Raw genomic sequence first — 20,501 nt, 5'->3', positions numbered from 1 at the left:
TGCCTGGCAGTTCACGCTCTGTGGTCTTAGCTGACCCTTAGCCCAGGGATAGTAGTTGGTTCCCGCATTACTAATGTCTGGGTTGCCATTTGCCTTTTCAGCTCTTCCAACACCTAGTAACCCCTTCCCAGTGTTGGAATCCCTCTTTTGAACTCCCTGCCGTTGATTCTGTTTTTCTGAATGGAAATGTTTTACTGAGTGAAATATACACTCAAACAAAACTTTTTCCACAGAGGAAAAATAAAATGTATGGCTTAAATAGAGTAAAGAAATACCTATCAGTCATCAAACCCAAACAGCAAAATTTCACATAAGAAATAAAGTGCCCCCAAAATCTTTTGGCTGCTTGGGCTATGAGGTTGCAGACTGCGATTCTCACAAACAGACCCATTCAGGAGAACTACCAAGCAAAGCAAGAAAATGTGTCTGAAATGTGAGTACTCAGCATAAAAGCCTTTTTGTTTGTTTGTTTCCTCCTGTCACACCAAAAAAAAACCAAACAAAACCCTAAAGATATTCTGTTTTTGGATTCTGGTAGGAAAAACTCTCAGTCATGACAATGGGCCAGTCATTTAAAATGTCGGTCTGAGATAACACCTCTTGACAAACAGACCTGTGCTTTTTGTCCTGCAGCCTATTTGAAAATGGGAGACCTTTACTACTATGGCCACCAGAACCAGTCCCAAGACCTGGAGTTGTCTGTGCAGATGTACGCCCAAGCAGCACTGGATGGGGACTCCCAGGTAAAAAATAACAACAAAAATGAGTTCTTGGTGATGCTCATTTGTGAAATTGCAAGGCCTAGAGCCCTCACCAGCCCTCTGTCTATATACGCTTCACAGATTATAAAGTCATTTCTTATCCACTTTCACAAGTCCCTCACCGAGATGCTGAAGACATTAAGCGTAATGGTGAACCCGTTATTGAGCACCTACTATGTTTCCCACACCATTCTAACGGCAATTTTGTGGGGGGTGGGGATTAGTACACCCATTTTACAGTAGAGAATACCAAGACCTCTCACAAGGTGATATATTGCTCAAGGCTAAACAATCAGATTGTAGGTGAAGCACCAGAGCCTAAACCCAGGTCTTCTGGATTCAATCCCAGGAGTCTTTCTACCAGAGTCCATCAAACTAACTCGCCAGGTAGAAACTCAAGAAATTGGAAGTGTGGTCAAAATGGTAAATGGTTTGCTTGTATAGTTGGGTCAACAACACTTTCGTGATAGGACTTTGTTTTCAGTGCCTTTTATTTTGAAACTTCTTATTTTGGAATATTTTTAGATTTATAAAAAAGTAGCAGAAAGAGTATAGACAGTTACTGTGTACCCTTTGGCCAGCTTCCACTAATGTGAATATCTTGCATAACCACAATACCATTATCAAACTCAGAAATCAACATTGGTTCAGTGCCATTAAGTACACTTCAGACTTTATTTGGACTTCACTGGTTTTTCCACTAATATCCTTTTTCCATTCATTTCAGGATCCCGCATTGCATTTAGTTGTCATATTTCTTTAATCTTCTTCAATCTTTGACAGTTCCTCAGTCTTTCCTTGTCTTTCATGACCTTGATATTTTTGAAGAATACTAGTCAAGTATTTTGTGGACTGTCCACCAGTTTGGGCCTGGCCTCTGTTTTCTCATGAATAGATTGAGATTATACATTTGGGACAAGGATAGCACAGTAGTGATGTGTGCTTCTCAATGTATCGTATGAGGTATACATGATGTCTTATTGTTGGTCAAGTTCATCTCAATTACTCGATTAAAGTGGTTCCTGCTCCATTTGTCCCATGTAAAGCTAATATTTTTCTCTTTCTAATTTAATAGATATCTTGGAAATAGTTTGTGACTATGCAAATATCCTATTTCTCCTCAAACTGCTGCAGCCCAAGATCTATCCTTCAGTAGATCTTGCAACTGTTACTGTGTTGTGTTAATGATGAGTTTCTATTTCCTTCATTCCTTCTACATTTGCTAATAAGAATTCGCTTGTGAGGATCTCAGGGTCATTTTCACAATGGCAGTTGTGAACCCTCTTAGGCAACATGTTTCTGGTGTTGTGCTTTGGGATCTGATCACAGAACAAAAATTGGAAACTCGTCCCTTTCTTAGTCTTTTTTATTTTTATTTTTAAAGGAGGTACTATATCAGAGTGGTTCTTTACCTGGGTTAAAGTCCCACATCTCTATCACTTCATAGCAGTTTGTACATGGCAAGTCACTAAATCACTGAGTCTTTGTTTTTTCATTTGTGAACTGGGAATAATAAGAGCGCCGACCTCATAGTTTATGAGATGTTTGATGTAAAGCGCTGAGCCCAGCACTGACTATACTCAATGGACATGATCTATTCTATTATTATTTCTTCTGCAATGGAGTAGGTGTTGGTGCTAAAAGGATTTGCTGTACAGTCAAACTCTCTTAGATGATATCTGTTGATACTCAAAATTAGCTCTGGACCATTTTTTAAAATCTGATTTTATTTTTTTTTAGGAAGATAATATTATAAAAACATTAAAGTATAATTTTAAAAGAAAAAAAATCAAAGCACGCACCCACAAGTCTATGACAGAGGCTCTATTCTTTCATGTCTTCATGTTCCCTTCCAGCCCCTGCCACAGGCCAGTGTGCCTCTGTAATGTTAACTAGAGTGTACGTGCCACTCTCTTCCCATATTGTAGGAATATGTGAACGTTATTGCACAATCTTTGTAATTAGTATTCTTAACTGCTGCCCCATATTCTGTTGAGCTAATAGACTGTAATTTCTCAAACTTTATCTCATTGGTGGACATTTATTTTTTGTTTGCTAATTTATTCATTGATTTGGCACATATTTATTCAGCCCTGCCATGTCTTAGACACTGCTTAGCGGGGGTGGGGTGGGGGGGGTAAGATTAAAAAAAAACAATAGACAACATTCTTGCCTTCATGGGATTTATAGTCCATTAAGGAAGACAAGGAGGTCATTGCCTATTGTGTTGTAGTTAGAGCTAGTGCTACAATGAACATTTTCATATTTCCACCTTTTATCTCCACTTGAATAATTTCTTTATAATCTGAGGGATAGTGTTACTAAGTCAAACAATCTAAATGGTTTTATGGCTACCTAGTGATAGTTTATTGCCTAGTTGTTTTCTGAAAGGGTTTTCCAATTAACATATCACCGAGCAGTGGTTAAGTGTAGGAGGATAGCTGAAATCTTCTCCGCACTGGATGTTTTCATGACTTAATTTTGCTGATTGAATAATTTTACATTGATACTTCTTTATTGTTTTAAATTGCATTGATTTGATTACTAATGGGGATGGACACTTTTACATATACTTGTCTGTGATAATTTACTGTTAATATTTTTATGCAAATTCTCTATTCTTATTCTTTGCCTGTTTATTGGAGTTTTGATACTGTTTATTTTTAATTTAAATCACAATTAGTTTTTTACACATTTGCCCAGTAGATAATGAACCTTAAACTATTACATTGCACACAAATATTCTCCTAGTCTATTTCCCCATTTATTTTAATCTTATTATTTTTCCATTCTTCAGAGACTTTAAATTTTTATATACTAATTATTTTTCTTTTCTAATATGTCAAGTTTTAAGAATACCTTCTTCTCAAAGAGTGGAGAAATATTCTATTTTCTCTGTGTTTGTGAGCATTTTAAAGCTACTTAACACTTTCATCTATTTGGAAGTTATTTGGCAGCATTGTGGAGGTTAAGATTAGAGACTCTGGACCCTGTCTGCTTGTGTTTGAATCCCAGGGCTGCATCTTTCTAGCTGTGTGACCTTGGGCAAATACCTTAACCTTTCTATGCCTCAGTTCCCTCATCTATAAAATGGGGATGATAATAATACCTATCTCAACTTGTTGTTATGAGAACTAAGTAACTATATATGCAACAGAACAATGCCTCCCATAGAGCAAGCACTCAGAAAATGTTAGCTGCTATTATTTTTATCATGAGTATTGCATAGGTTGCTTGTGAGAGCCCTGGCTTATACAACCCAGGGGAATGGTGATTTTCATTTAGATTGTTGTCAGTGGCAACTGAAAGGAAGGGTAAAAGGGAGACTATAAGTCATTAAAAAATGACCATGAATTCTTTGAAGGGCAACAATCCAGTGAAATTTAAAAAGCCCTAATGGTAAGTAACACATTGTGGTTTTTTGTTGTTTTTTCTTGGTCTGGTCACATTTTCAGCTCATGATGGACAGTGCATCTCCTCCAGGTAGTATAATAGTTTCCATGCTTGATGAAGCATTTCTACCACCAGGCTCTTAACTATGCTATTTTATTAGACCTGCAGAGGCTAACAAGGGTCTTGACCCTTTGAAGGTCAAGAACAAGGGCACATAAGGAAGTGGTCGGGAAACATACCTGAGTAGAGGTCTGTGCCAAGGACTCATGAGAGGAGGTTTCCCACACTTGCCTGAGAAAGCTGAGACAAACTCCCGTCCATTATTCCGTGTATGAGACTTGCTGCGTTAGGATGTCACTCATGAGTAGCATCCCAGCCACAAAAACATTTTAGGTTTCTGACATGCTGATGGTGACCCAGGGCATAGTTGTAAGTGATGGATATGGCCTTCGACTCGGCGTTCTGGCTTTGTTGATGACACACAAGGGCACGTTTTCCAGTGAGTTCTGTTTTGAGAGAGTGAGCAGGAAAGGACAGATTCCCCCGGTTGGCTGGCTTCTGAGCAGATGGGACCCAGCATCCTCTGAAAGCCTCCTGGTTCTCCTGCAAATAAATTTCTCAGATGCATACATTTAGGGAAACAATTCATCAATGAAGATGACAAAACCATCTGGCTCTGGGGACTGGAATAAAAAAATCTAGAGGTTGTAAAAGTTTACATTCTGATGAAGGGTGTGTGTCTGGGTTTTATTATAAGGAGTTGATGAGGTTGGTTTGTGGCTTGTTTTCAGGGATTTTTTAACCTGGCTCTGCTAATTGAGGAAGGTGCTATAATCCCACATCACATTTTGGATTTCTTGGAAATTGACCCAACTATCCATTCAAATAATGTCTCCATCCTCCAGGAACTGTACGAAAGGTGAGTTCAGAACATTTTTAATACTGTGGGATCTGGGGGAACCCAATGGGTGCTGTTTGCTTCTTGGTTAAAGTTAGCCTTTTATTTGGTAATGTCATTTGTTACAAAAAGGGGCCAGGATTTGTTTCGATTAGAGAACGCTCAGCTGGACCCAAATTTACTTCCCTTTTCTAGTATCTGAGGCTTAAGATACAAAATGAGCTTGATCTGAAGTTAAAGTGCTGATCAAGGTCTCCACCCTGGTAGAAAAAATGACACGTCCTATTAGACTATGCTTTTCTGCAAAGTAGGGCAGTATTCTGATGTCTGCACTCAGGCAGAAGTATTGCTCTGGCAGGCTTCATGCTTCCAGGTCCTCCTTGACCTGTTGGCATCTTATTAAGGACAGGACTGATCTTTTTCTGAGATTTCCGCCAGAATCTTAGAATTTCAGGGCAGTCCTCAGCCCCTTAGCACTGGCTTTATTCCTTTGTCTCTCATCTCAAATGTGCCCACTTGTCCCCAGGCAGAAGGAGGTGGGTTTGGGGTTCTGAAAATGCTGCAATGCCACCAGTTTGCCGACATGTCAAGATGCCTTATGCTTTTTGTCTGCAGGTGCTGGAACCACAGTAGCGAGGAGTCCCTTAGCCCCTGCACCCTGGCGTGGCTCTACCTTCACCTCCGGCTTATTTGGGGCGCTGTCCTGCACTCTGCTCTGGTAGGTACCGTCTCCCCCCAGCCTTGCCCTCGTGGTCCCTGTCCCTTGTCAGTCATCTGACATATGTTTTGGATATTTGCAGACCTACTTTCTGGGAACCTTCCTGCTGTCCGTATTGATTGCCTGGACCGTGCAGTATTTCCAGTCTGCATCAGGTAAAAATTTATAAAAAGCCAGGGTGATATAAAAATGTAGCAAATTTTTTTCCCCCTACCAGAAAAATGACCTTCTTTCTCCTCATGCCCTTGGCCATGCCATTTCCTTTTGTTAGGATGGTTGTTCACAGGGTTGCACTTCTCCTTGGGGTGTATCATAATACTGGCAGATGTCAGGCTCCCAATTATTATGATGTTTTTCAAAGGAAGCAGGATTTTTTTTTAATAAGAAACTTAAGAAATTGAACTAAAATATCTTCTCCCGTTGAAAATACTCCTGCTATCAAAATTCTACCTATGTGTGCCTTAAAATCCAGCTCTGAGGTCCCCTCCAACATGAAGTCTTGTCCTAGTCATCCCAGTCAAAGGATGACAAATCAAATCAAGCACTCGTGATGAATAAAAATACCCACCCAGCCCCATGGATTCAGAGAGAGCGTCCGAGGAGGAATGTAAAGTGAACATGTGTCTTAGTGTGGTTTCCACTACTCGCTATTATTTTTCTGAGTTAGTGTAGGGCAGTAGTTAAGGAGATGGACTCCCTGTCACTTCTATTTGGGCTTAGAGTGCAGCCTCCTTATTAGCTGGGTGACTGATGGAGAGTTATTTCACCTCCCTGATCCTCCAATTTCTTATCAATAAAATGAAGTTATAATAGTAGCTAACTTCCCAGGGATGTTAAAAGGGTTCAGTGAAAAAAATACACATGACCCTCCACAAATGACAGCTATAGTTAAATCTTAGCTATTATATTGATCTGGCGTATAAACCCTCTCAATAAATATTAGCTGTTATGTTTATCTCCCCTCTAAGATTATAAGCTGAGTCAGAGGAATGCCTTTCATTTGTGATCACACACTTAGTAGGTACTCAAATTTGCAAACATCTCTCGTGGAGGATTACAATTTTCCACCATCTTGGATGGCTGCAAAAGGACACAATCACTCATGAAGACCAACAGGGACATTTACAAATGGATACATTAAGACTGGACATGGCGTTTAAGCATTCACGCAGCCATTATTTGTGTAGCTGATAATGAAAAGTGAAAGGAGTACATTTCACCTCAGACTTGATGGTGAGACAGAATCACTGTTACAGAGGCTAATATGGAATCATTTCTTTCTGATTTACCTGAGGAGATTAACAGGGAACCATCAAAAGCCCTTTCCAGGTTTGATGCCCTGTGGTATGCCAGCTTATAAATTTTCCTCATGCAAATTGTGTCCCGTCCCTCAATTTTGTTGCCAGGTAGAGCACATTTATTTTGCATCTTGTCAGTGTTTTCCATTTCAAATTATCTTTGTCATTTTTACTCTGTAGAAATATTGTTATGATTATTACAAATGCAATTCCATTAGAGAGGCTGAAAATTGTCTTTATGATTTTATGCCAGCTGGTAGCCATGAAAATTCATGGGCCGGTGGAATTGCTTTTATCAGAAGTCGTCCCCGTTTCCTTTCTTCATGTCTTTATTATCAGTCCCTCCACAGTCTCGTTTCCCTGTCCCTCCTGCCCTTTCATAGCTTTCCCCTTCCTGTGTATCCTTTGCTCCTTCACACGTTTTCTTCATTTTTTTCAAACTCTTCCACATGCCTCTTCCTCCACATGCCTCTCTCCCTGTTGACCAGCCTTAGTGAAATCTAGATGGGATCTTAAAAATAATTTAATTCTTTGCCCTGCATTTTACAGATGAAGACTTGGGGCCAAAGGGATGAAGTGGCCTGCCCAAAATCACAAAGCAAAGTCCAAGAAAGGATATAGGGCCGCAGAATTTGAAACTTTTCAGACTCACCATACTTTAATTATCATCTGTCTCCAACCTGTTGTCCCCTTACATAAGAAATATTTTGCAGCACACTTTTGGTACCCCGAAATGAATAATAATTAACCTGTCTACACACATATTTTTTAAATAATGCCCTAATAGTAATATAAAAGAGAAATAAAAAGAAACTAATTATCATAAAATAATATATATTTCCATATGTAAATTCTAACCCAGTGCTACTTAATTTTATTTTATTTTATTTTTTATTTTTTTAAATATGGAACGCTTCATGGATTTGCATGTCATCCTTGCGCAGGGGCCATGCTAATCTTCTCTGTATCGTTCCAATTTTAGCATATGTGCTGCTGAAGTGAGCACAGTGCTTCTTAATTTTAGTGTGCACATGAATCAACCAGGGACCTTGTTGCAGATTCTGCTTCAGTGGGTCCAGGGGTGGGCCCTGGGGTTCACCATCTCTAAAGCTTTTGGATGATGTACACTGCTGTTCCACGGAGCACACTTTGAGTCATGAGGGTCTAGAGGTACAAAAAACAAAAAACCTCCACATATTTCCAGAATGTTCCCCCACAGTGGTGCCTAGCAGAACCCGTTAGAACTAGTGTTGAGTTAAAATATATAATAAATCATTTTCATATTTTTTAAGTCCTCAGCATAAGTGCAAATTTGTCAATAACTTTGAAATAGAAGGTACTCCATCAGCAATGGGGTGATGGGTCAGGGGTGATAGAGGCGCAGACAGCGACAGGGGACAGAAGTCGCTGCAGGGGGCTCCTCCGAGGGCACAGTTTTTACCACCGGTGTCTCCCAGAAAAGCGAGTGCCAAGGTCCCATCACCCGCCCCCTGGGAAAGAGGAAGGTGCAGTAGATGCTGGCAACTAGCAGCCATGGCGTCGTGAAGCAAGCACAAGACTGAGCAGGGGCCTGATCAGAGATTCAGGAAGCTACTACCTTTGTGTAGAGATTGTGCTGTTAGTTAGGGATCTTTGTCATTTCGTGATCTGCGTTTTTCCAGTCAGCTGTTTTAAAAATGACTGATTTATGGTCAAACCTTTAAATGGAGCTGTCCATTCATTTTGCGTTCAGCTTCAATACCTTTGTTTTCCCACTGCGTTTATATGCTCTGTGATATATCGTCGACATTTCACCGCGTTTGCCACACTAAATTGTCCTGCGTTCAGAAGGCTGGCAGTGCAGGACAGTAGCTAACAGCACAGGCTTGGGAGTCGGGCTGCTACGATTCTGGCCCTGCCACTACCTGTGTGACCTTGGGCAAGGGGGAAGCAGCCTATCTGTGCCTCAGTTTCCCCTTCTGTAAAATAGCAGACATAGTACAGCTACCTCCTATTGTAGTTGGGAGAACCAAATAAGCTAACAAGATGTAATGTGCTTGGTACTCCACAAATGTTAGCTGGCGGCTCCCCAGGAGTATGGTCCTCAGGGCATTTTACCTACAATTAAAGCATGCTGACACCAAGTAGCGCCTGCACTGAAATAGGTTGGCATACCTCAGAATGATACAATTACCAGAGCCTAGCATGGTTTTCTATGTCTCTAGACTTGTTCTAAAACATAAAACGCTTTTTTAAACTATCTAAACAAAGATATTGACTAGCCTATCAAGGGTACCCAAACAAGTACACAAAAGAGATTGTGTGCTTCTTTTATTTCCTTTAAGGGAACTTGTTTGTGACTTAGCTGTCATTCCACCAGCAGCTGAGCCTCTCTTGAGGCTGATGTCTCCCAGGGTGGTGCAAAGGTCCCTGGGTCTTGGATAACACTAGGAACACTCATATGGTCACCAGGCTGATAACACACACAGGCCCCGAGCCTATACTGTCCCTCCAGGCCCACTAGCTTTGCAGCTTCTGGGTCACCTAGAAGTCCCATCATCTGTGCCCAAGCTGAGTACCATTAGCCTTTTTTCTTGCGAGTCTTCTCTGATTGCTGAAGGCTCAAGGTGAGGGCTCAGCCACTTTCCCAGACTCCAAAACAAGCTCCTTTTCCTGCCTCGTTTCATTGCTAAGCACGCTCCCTCTCCCCTCCCTTTCAGGAATACCAAGCATAATTGCCTTAATGGACCCAGACTTTTGAAAAAACAACAACAAAAAAAAATCCCAAAGCAAAGTATGTCTAGAACCATTTCCATTTCTGCCCCTCCACTAAAAAAAAAAAAAAAAAGGCACAATGCCTGGCTGGCTACCTGAAGGGGGTGGGGGGAAGAAAATGTAAATGACCATTTCAAAAAAGAGCCCTGCCTTGCTAGTATTAATGTAAACATAATACACAGTATAAATAAATACACAGTATAGAGCAAGATTTAGAGAACCACCAGCTCCTCAGCATAACTAGGTAACCTTTTAAACCAATGTCACCCTATTCAAAACTTTCATAATGTAAGAGGAAGATGATGTGAACGAGATTAATTAAACCGTTTCCTACTCTTTTCCTGTCCCCTGTGTTTCCAATTAGTGAGGTTTCTACTAAAATTACAGCCAAATGTCACAAAGTGGTGCTCATGAAAAAAACAGCAGCCTTCAAGTGAGAGCGATTTGATGGTGAGGTTTCATTGTCTCCTGTCTCATTACCCTTGACCTCCCGACCCCCACCCCCAAGTACCTCCACTCACAAGAAATGTTTAAATGACACAGATCACATACTTGTACTGGGCCCTGCTAGATCCAGAGGCCCAAAGGAAATAGACTAGATTTTCAGGGCTTCTCCCTCACTCACCCCCTTACACCCCATCTTTGAAAACATTCTATTTTAGGATTAACTCAATATATTCTCTGATATTCTTCTTTCCTTCATGCTCCTGTCTGGTCAACTGGCCTTACAGATGTTTTTCCTACAACGGTGGAAAGGGCCAGATAAACATTTGGGTCTTGGAGGGCCATCTCTGTCACCATGACTCAACTTCCTTTATAATGCGAAAGCAGCCGTTGATAATACCTGATAGCAAACGGTATGGCTGGTTTCCAATAAAACTTTACTATGGGCGTGAAAATTTGAATCTCATATGTTTTTCACATGTCATGAAATAGTACTCTTCTTTTGATTTTTGTGCAACCCTTTAAAAATGAAAAACAAAACAAAACATTCTTAGATTGCAAGCCATAGAGAAGCAGGCAGCAAAGCTCAGTTGGCCTATGGGCTGTGGTCTGTCTACACCACTCAGGGCCAGCTTTTGGTAATTCTCACTAATGGAACGAAAGTGGTCCCCCAAGCAGCACATAATCCAAAAATCACTTCTATTTGGCTCTGGAATATACTCTGTAGTTTTTTAAACAGCATGCTTATTTTTCTGGTTACCTTGATACTAGCCCAGTAATCAAATTAGCAGACATTCCAGGTGAGCAGAGAAAGAGACCACTCGAAAATTATGACAGGCTGGAGGGGGCTTGTCCAGTGATTCCACACCCTCAGTGGGAAGGAGAAGAGTTCTCACTCGGGTAATAACAAGCTTACTGTAGAAACAGCAAGCATTTTTATTATGCTCTGACAAGAAGATTTAAATTGTGGCAATGCTAATTATGCATTCCTTCTACGGTTACACATTGGCACTTTTTTTGTTGTTTTAATCAGAAAACTGATTGCTGATTTATCGTGTTACCATGGTGACTTCAACATTTTTTTCCCCCTGAGCTTGAAAAGGAAAAATGCATGTCTTAGTATTTCATTAGCTTCCTCAGAGATCATCAGAAAGATAAAAGTTAGGGCCCAAAGGGGTCTTGGACCATCTGATCTAAGCCCCTCTATTCACAGATGAGGAAATCAAGGCCTACGAGATTCCAGCATTTTAGAAGTGAAATGTCTGCCATTTAATATCTACTTCAAAGTCATCTATTAATGGTATTAATAGTGGATAAATTAGACTTGACCAGACCAGATCTGGACTCCATCAAATGGTCTTTGTACCACATCACCAGGCCTCCTGCTCCCTGCCATGGTTAGAGCGCCTGCCAGAGTGATGGCTTGAACCTAGAAACATCCCATCATCATGTAACGTCTGGGTCCCCACCCCACCACTGTCTTGTTCTTTCAGAACAGTGTCTGGAGCCACAAGATATTCTGTAGGTATCGAAAAGCATTTATAGGAGAATTATTTTACGTATCTTGAAAAGCCAGAGGCTTTGGAGCTCATTGTTGAATTTCTGAGAATGGCCCCTTGGTACTTGGAGGTGCAACTCTTGAAGGGTTTTTTCTAGAAGTCAGATTGTCAACATAGAGTGGCATCTTCTTAACGTCAATACATTTCAGGATGTATTGGGACATTTAAAAATGGTCCCACCTACTGAGAATTGTAAAAGACTCAAAGATTGCTAAGCTTAATTAAGATCACTGCCTAAAAGCAAACTAGCATTGGTTTGCACAAACTATGGCCACTGTGCTAGCCACACTCCCGCATCGCTACAAACTGCTACCCCATTTTACAGATGAACAAACGGCAGCTCAGAGAGGTTAAGTAACTTGCCTAAGATCACTCCACCGGTAAACATTAAACCCATTTGATTCCTGGATTTTCTGGCTTCAAAGTTTCTTCTGTTTTCCTAGGTCTAAAAGAGAACTGTAGGCATCCCCAAAACAAATGCACCAACCCTGTCATCAATCCTGCAAACCATGCACTGAAATTAGTAAAACCTAACACATTTCCACAGTAAACCAGGTCACAGGAAGGAATAACTAGCATTTGTTGAGTACCCTTGCCTGCCAGAGATTGTTCTAAGCACTTTATGTACATGGGCTCATTTGATCCTAACAGCTCAACAAGCTATAGACACTTTTATTTTCCCCATATTGTAGAGGCGGAAGGAGAGTGGGAAACTTGTCCAAGGTCACATAACTGATGAAGGGCAGAGCAACCAGGTTCCAGAGTCCATAATCTTATAACCAAGATGCCTCTTGGCCTTAGTACATAGAGCAGGATGTGTCAGCGCTATTGGCATTTGGAGCTGGGTCATTCTTTGTTGTAGGGGGCTGTCCCATGCATCATAGAATGTTTAGCAGCGTCCCTGACCTCCACCCACTATATGCCAATAGCTCCCCCCCCCAGCTGTGACAGCCAAAAATGTCTCCAGGCATTGCCAATGGTCAGTCCCCTGGAAGGCAAACTTGCCCCATTTGAAAACCATTGACATAAAGTACAAAACTTTATAAGCCTCCCTAAGGTTTATGGTGGACCAATGTTCTACTAAAGGCAGACTGATAAATAACTAAGCCTACTAATTATGTTTTCCAAAACTTACATACATTTATTTAAATAAAATAATTTAAACCAAACGTGGTACCTCATCCAAGTGGAATAAGCAAGTGAATAAAACCAACACTGGTTTCTAATTGATTGGTATAATTCAGAGCTTGCTGTTGCATCAACACCATGGGGGGTGTGGTGGGGGGGGGGGCGAGGAAGAGATAGGACCACAGGAAACAGACCAGAGAGTTGTTTTTTCTTTTAATTAAAATATTTATCTGGAAGTCACAGCATAAATAGCATAAATGCAGAACTTAAGAGTCCCAGGATGTTGGAACCGTCAGAGATCTTTGCATATCTATTCCAACCTGCCTTTTTAGAGTAGGGGGACACTAAAGTCCGAAGAACCCAGGCAATGGGTCTGAAGTTGCTTATCCCAGGTAGTATCATGGCCACTAGAAGTATCTGTCCGGACTGGCGAGGGTCTAGGTGTGGTGGTGTGTCCTGTTGTAAATACCCACCACCTGTTGTGCATGTGTCTCTGCAGCCAACCGTTCCAGCCTGACACCAGCCGGGGCCTCCCCTGACACCACCACTCCTACTGCAAATCCAGCTGTGACTCCAGCTGCAGACACCTCCGCTCAGGACCAGCCCACAGTCGCTAATAGCCCGGAGCCACGAGGGTGAACTGTGCACCCAGGCCTCTCCAGATGAGAGAGAATCCTTCCAACAGCTGGTATTGGAAAGCTGGGGCTGGGCATCAACTGATAAACACCTTAAATGTCTTGTCAACTGGGTGTGAATTTTGCACTTGGTGTCTTTTTTTATTGTTGTTGTTTTTTGATCAAATTACAAGGAAGTGCCCAGAGCAGACAGTGGTACCAAAGGCTATCAAATACAAGGAACATCCTGATCATAGGGGTGTGGAGGAGGTTAGCTGGGTCGTTGCAGACATCCATTCCTGGTGACTGTGTGATTGAGAGCCACAGTTTGCCCTGCGGCATAGCCAAATCCTTATACACTGGGATGCATTTTCCAAGTCTTAGCCCTTGTTCATTCCCTTTTATTACGTAACAACAACAACAAAAATTGTGATTTTTCTACAAGTTGGAAAATATTCCGGTACGTGTGTGTGCCACAGCCCTGCTCCTCGAAGTCCAGTCAACATTTCAATTTGACTTCCAACACCCAGCAGTTCTAAGGCACCTTAAAATAAATCGCTTGTGGCTGGAAGTGTAGGGAAGGTGATAGCTTTGTAAATTGGTTTACATTTTTCTCCTTGAATTTTTCTAAGGTTGTAGTGCTTCCGAATCATTGAATGACATTGGTGGACATCGGTTCCTTTTCAATTGCAATCCCTAAAATAACATTTAGAAAATTCTTAGTATTTAAGTGTAGCCTTCTCCATGAATTACCCATTAGAATAGACTGGCAGCAGTGGAATATGCAAGAAACAAGCCTTTAGCTCACAGCCTCATCCCCACCCACTTATGCCTGCCTGAGTCGGTGTATGTGTGTGTGTGTGTGTGTGTGTGTGTGTGTGTGTGTGTAAGTGTAAGGAGAGGAAAAGCAGACTGTACACTGTATGCTGCTAAGGTAGTAAATAAATCAGTAACGCAATATTGTGGGTCCAACCTACTCTTTGCACTACTTTATTTACAGTAGTAAATAAAAATTATTTTTATACTGTTGACTCCCAGGAAATGGCTTTCTTTTCTTTTTCATAGTTACTGTTGTCATCATACAAGATCCTGAGGTTCATGCATTCCCCTCAGGAGGCAAAGAAAAAAAAAAACAGTCTTCTTTATGAAAGGGATTATTCCTGGTCACCCATTTTGTTTACGTATGGAGAGGTGGCAGGGGGCTCCTCTCCAGGAATCCTGAGCTCAGGGTCTGGCCCCCCGGATGTTTGCACAGGATCAGACATTGTTTCAGAGCTCTGGCTGTTGTGAGGCTGGGTTTATATCAATTCTGGGGTAAGTCTGAGGCCCACCCTCTCTCTCTCATGCGTGCTGCTCTTATAGCAAAGCCTGTCCTTCCTCCTGCAAAAGAGCTGCACTTTGGTGCCCACAGCCCAGGGTTCAGACTGTGGTTCTGTAATTCACTAACTCAGTAACCATGTGTGAGTGGTTAACCCTCTGAGTCTCGGATTATTGTTTTGGAAAATACTAATAAAATTCACCTCGTGAGCTTTTCATTAGGCTTAAATCAGATAATATAGGTAAATCCCCCAGGTCAGTGCCTTGAACATGGTTGGTTGGTATTCTTATGAGAAAGAAGCCTGAGGGGCCAGATAAAGGGCTCTTTGCTCTGCCTAGATCATCTCTCAATGGTAAACACACCCATTCCTCAGTTGCTGGGAATGTGGGCTACTGGCGGCTCACAGCTATACTGCCATCAGCTGCAGGGAACTACCCAAGGTCACGTCCTTGCAAGAGCAGCTCATGGCCGGGTGGCCGGATGGCTCAGTTGGTTAGAGCGCATGTGCTGAACGACAAGATTGCCAGTTTGATTCCTGCATGGGATGGTGGGCTGCACCTCCCGCAACTACTTGACTTGGAGCTGATGGGTCCTGGAAAAATACACTACACTGTTCCCCAATAAAATTTCAGAGAAGAAAAAAAAAAAAAAAGAGCCAGCTCATGGCCAGTGCCTTGTTGATGTAGGGCAGGCCTTCTCAGTCTTGGCACTGTTGACATATGGGCTGGATGGCTCTTTGTGGTGGGGGGGCTGTCTTGTGCATTGTAGGATATTTAGCAGCAGCATTCCTGATCTCTACCCATTGGATGTCAGTACCCCTCTGCCCTCCCATCCCCCAGTTGTGGCAGCCCAAAAATATCTCCAAACATTGCCAAGTGTTCCCTGGGGGCAAAGTCACCTCCCTCCGTTCATCTTGAGAAAGACCAATGGACAAAAACAGAGGCCCCTTCCCTCAGTTTGGAACAGCCCCGAAGGGCCATCCCAGTTTCAGACCCCACCTCCGTGGCGACCTCATTGTAGTTCAGTTTCTGACTCTGCGCACTTCTGCCTTCCTTGTTCTCATATAGGATTTCCTGGCACTGCTCCCCTAAACCTTCACGCACAGCTCTGTACTTCAGTCTGTTTTCAAAGAACACACCTATATTAGTCAGCTCATGCTGCCACAACAAAGTACCAGACTGGGTGGCTTAAATAACAAATTTCTTTCTCACAGTTTTGGAGACCAGGAAGTCAGCAGGCCTGGCTTCTTCTGAGGCCTATCCCCTCGGCTTGCAGAAGACTGCCTTCTTCCGGTATCTTCACAAGGCCTTCCCTCTGCGTGTTCTGTGTCCTAATCTCCTCTAATAAGGACACCAGTCATATTGGGCTAGAGCCCACTTTCATGACCTCATTTTATGTGAATGACCTCTTTAAAGGCCTTACTTTCAAATAGAATCACACCCTGAGGTACTAGGGGTTGGGACTTCAACATATGAATTTGGGGAGGACACAGCTCACCCCATAACACCAACCTACAACACCATGGGAGGCTGGTTCCGGTCCTGAATATGAACGCGTGGGAGCTATCCTGATCTGAGACGGTAGTCTGAGCTTGCTCATCTCCAGGTGATGCTGGCAAGAGCTGGAGTAGTTCCAGCACCAAACCACTTCACGTGAAGCTGATAGGCCGGCCATCAATGCACGTCCCAGCTTAGGTTCCCATTCTTTTGGGAGTTCTCAAGCTGTATGGTCTGGGTCCCGGCCATACCTTCTCAAGTTCTAAGCTCAACTCCCACAAGGCTGGTGTCCATGCTGGCTGGGATAGACCCCTTCACAGTGAGGGCAACATGGGGTAGAAGGGAAGGAAAAAAGGGATGGAAGGATGGGATCTGGAGGTGAACCTCAGTTACTTCCCTATCATTCCCTCACCTTGAGACATTCCTAGACCAGGAGGTGCAGACCAGCAGATCGTGAAATAAATCTAGCACACAGAAGTAATTTCTTTGGCCAATCAAATACATTTTAAAGTTTGAATTAGTTGCTAACATCTTAAAATCAAGGATTTGGGGCTTCTAAAAGTATGTAAAGATATGAAAAAAAGCTGGGCTTTCATTGCTGCACGGCAAGAATTCGCTGAGGCTGAGTAGGTCTGCTCCCTGTAGACAGAACCTGTGCTTTCTCGTTTGCCCCAGTCCCCACCATTCCTTGCTCCTTTATACCTAGCCCACTTAAACATTTGAGTTTACAAGCTTTGCACTTCCTTCTCTTCATTCTTAATTTCTTCATTTTGACATTCTTAATCTCTTCATTTTGACAACTCTGGAAAAGATCCCAAAATTCTACTGCTTAATCATTGCCAAGTCTCTGAGAGCTGAATTGTGGCAATCTTTCTTTGCACTGTTGATAGAAGGAGATGCCAAGATGTGGATCATTTGGAATCCCAATAAGTGCCCCAAAAGTTGCAGAATAAAATGTCAATTAAAAAAAAACTAGTGTTGGGCCGGCCGAGTGGCGCGTTGGTTAAGAACTGGCTTGGGACGCCAGAGGGCCCCAGTTCGGATCCCACATATGAGGGCCAGTGACACTGCCCTCTACAGCTAAGATGCTGAACAACTGCTCAACCTGGAGCTGGGCTGCCATGAGTCGCAGGCAGACAGCGTAGGCTGAAATCCCTGCTGCAGTGGGTTGCCATAGGCTACCGTGTGTAGCCAGAAGCCAGCGTGAGCGGCCAGCAGCCGCAGTGAGCGGCCGTCCAGAAGCCAGCGACTGATCTGCCTCTCCCAGGAAGAGCGCAATGATGGTGCCAACTTGAGCCAGTGAAGCAACATCCACCACAACTAGACTGAAGAACAAAATGACAGCAACTTGTCTGTTCCCTTTCCCCCAATTCCCCAGCACTGTTCCCATCCCCCAATTCCCCAATAAAAATCTTTAAAACAAAAACAAAAAAAATAAACTAGCGTTTTCCTATACCAGCATTAACTAAACAATAAAATATTAAATAATTGATATTTATTAAAGATAAATATTTAGTAAAATGCAATGTAAATTAAGTATTTAATTTACAATAGCAATACAGTAATAAAATGTCTAGTAATTAACCTAACAATGAACTCACTAGGTCTTTACTGAGAAAATTTAAAAATCTTAAAGTATTGATATAGAAAAGAAGATATAAATAAAGTAACATACCATGTTCATGGATAGAATAACACTATGTAAATGTTAATTTCCTCAAAATTAATCTCTAAATTGAGTGGCATTTCAACCAAAGCCCTGAATTTGTGAGGAGACAAACTGATTTTAAAATTTGTGTGGAAGACTATAAGTCCATGCATAGCTAAAGAAAGTTTCAAAAAAAAAGAGGAGAGAACTGACCTACCAAATTTGTTATACTATGAAGGCACAGTAACAAAAACAGGGATGGTGATACAAGAATAGGAGTACACAAATGGTTCAAAGGAAAAAATATAGAGCCCAGGAACAGACTAAAAGTATATGGAAATTTGGTGTACAAGGTCTGACAATTAAGTTCACAAACTCTTCCTAGAAAAAGTGCTACACACCTCATTGCTGAATATCACTATGGTCACCTTTGAAGTACTCCCCTTGGGAAGCTATGCACCAACGCCAGTGGCCAAATCCACCCTTCAAAGCAATTTTGGAATTTTTTCTGGAATGGCCATCAGAGCTGTCAGCCTATTACCCTTGATATCCTGAATGTCATCAAAATGTCTTCCTTTCAATATTTCCTTATCTTCAGGTAGAGAAAGAAGTCATTGGGGGCCAGATCAGGTGAGTAGGGAGGGTGTTTAAATACAGTTATTTGTTTACTGGCTAAAAACTCCCTCACAGACAGTGTCCTGTGAGCTGGTGTGTTGTCGTGATGCAAGAGCTCCTGTGGGGCCATTTTTTTTTTTTTTTTAGCTGAGCCATCCTGCTACCTATTGGCAGCTCAGTGGCTGCTCAGCTCGGGCTGGAACTCGAACTGCTGTTGCTCAGAGCTCAAACTCTTGAGCAAGCTCTTAACCAACTGAGCCACTCGGCCGGCCCTGTGGGGCCATTTTTGCACACACCTTTGTCATGCCAAAATTTTCAGCTAAGATTTTCCTGTTTCTCTATCGATGTTTACCTGGTCTGCTGTGCTTCTCACAGTCAGCTGACCATTTTGACGCACAATTTGACAAATTTTTGCAATGTTTTCATCAGTTCTGCTCATTACTGGCCGCCCTGACCTCTCTTCATCAGTGACACATTCTCTCCCCTCAGAAAAACATTTAATCCATTTGTACACTGCCATTTTCTTCATGGCATTATCCCCATAAACTTGGACTCACATGTCCCTGATTTCACTTCCACTCTTTCCAAGTTTAACAAGAAATTTAATGTTTGTTCGCTGCTCTAATTCAAGCTCAGACATTCTCGCGACAGCACACAAAAGCATGCCACAACAATAATGAACGTCACTCAGCAAGACACCGCCACACGTTGACACAAACACAGCTGAGAGACACTGATATACCAAGGTTATGAAACCTCACTGAGCTGTTTGTACAGTGCTGCCAATGTAAGGGCACGGTGGCAAGTTTATGAACTTAGTTGTCAGGCCTCATATATGTACATATTCATGTGTGTGTGTGTTTGTATGTGTGTGTGTGTTCTTTTTTCGGAATACACACACATAGCTCTCAACCTTGGCAATATTCACATTTGGAACTCGATAGTTCTTTGTTGTAGGTGGCTGTCCTCTGCATTGTAGGAGCCTTAGTAGCATCCCTGCACTCTCTTACTAGATGACAGTAGCACCCCTTCAGTTGTAACAACCAAAAATTTCTCCAAACATTCCCAAATGTTTCCTGGTGGGGTGGGGAGTGTGTGTGTGTGAGTGTGTGGTGGTGGTGGTGGGGGAGCGAAATTGCCCTGGTTGAGAATCACTGGCTTAAATCATATATCAAATATATTAGAATGGCTAGCTAGGTAGTCAGACTCAGGGATTAGGACAGAGACTACGTGAGGAAAGGAAAAATATTACAATAATAAAAAAAATAGGGTCGCTTTTTTGAGCTCTTTCTTTTGCTTGGCGTGCTCCAGACTCTTCAGAGTGTGATTTCTCTTCTAATAATGGGCCCTTGAGCCACTGCTTTCTGCTCGGGCCCACTTCTATTTCTTTGAAGTGTAGTTTTTCTTCTAATAAACTGCTCTTTCACCACTTAAAAAAAACCAAACAGGGTCTTGGCCACAATGGTGACGATGTGCCATGAACTGAGGAACATGATGTCAACTCCCTGCCTCATGCTGTTTCTCATTAATTGCCAGCGTCAAGCTCCCTTATCCCTCTCCCAGCCTCCTGCAGCACGAATCTGGCTCAGTGTACCACTGAAATACACAGCTCAGCGCGAGGTAGATATTTGTTAAGTCAGTGAGGTCAGCTGTCCTGCATCATAACGTTCAAGTTCTCTGCTGTTCGTTGGTGAGTTTCCCCTACAGTCCCCAAAATGACCAGCCTGAGCCAATCAATAGGTTCAGAACCCAAGCTTAGAGTGGTACCCTGGCAGAGATGTGGGGAGCAGGGACTGGAACCCTGAGAAACATCAGGTCTATTTATAGACCCTCTTTCAGGAAGGCGATTTCCTCATG

General features: G+C 42.3%; 1 protein-coding gene across 3 annotated transcripts in view; it reads left to right on the top strand.

Moving 5' to 3' along the window:
- Positions 1-14,604, top strand: part of SEL1L3 (SEL1L family member 3) — a 98,019-nt gene extending 83,415 nt beyond the window's left edge. For all 3 annotated transcript variants that reach the window (XM_019642421.1, XM_019642420.1, XM_019642419.1), the window contains exons 20-24: positions 634-743; positions 4,946-5,073; positions 5,668-5,770; positions 5,853-5,925; positions 13,453-14,604. In XM_019642421.1, the coding sequence (XP_019497966.1) occupies positions 634-743; positions 4,946-5,073; positions 5,668-5,770; positions 5,853-5,925; positions 13,453-13,592 (554 nt within the window). In that variant the 3' untranslated portion in view covers positions 13,593-14,604. The remainder of the gene's footprint in view (positions 1-633; positions 744-4,945; positions 5,074-5,667; positions 5,771-5,852; positions 5,926-13,452) is intronic.
- The last annotated feature ends 5,897 nt before the right edge of the window (positions 14,605-20,501 follow it).

Source organism: Hipposideros armiger, unplaced genomic scaffold (genome assembly GCF_001890085.2).
Source record: "Hipposideros armiger isolate ML-2016 unplaced genomic scaffold, ASM189008v1 scaffold_68, whole genome shotgun sequence".
Classification (NCBI taxonomy): Eukaryota; Metazoa; Chordata; class Mammalia; order Chiroptera; family Hipposideridae; genus Hipposideros; species Hipposideros armiger.
Note: the sequence above shows the minus strand (reverse complement) of the source record. Positions and strands in the feature narration are given on the sequence as shown.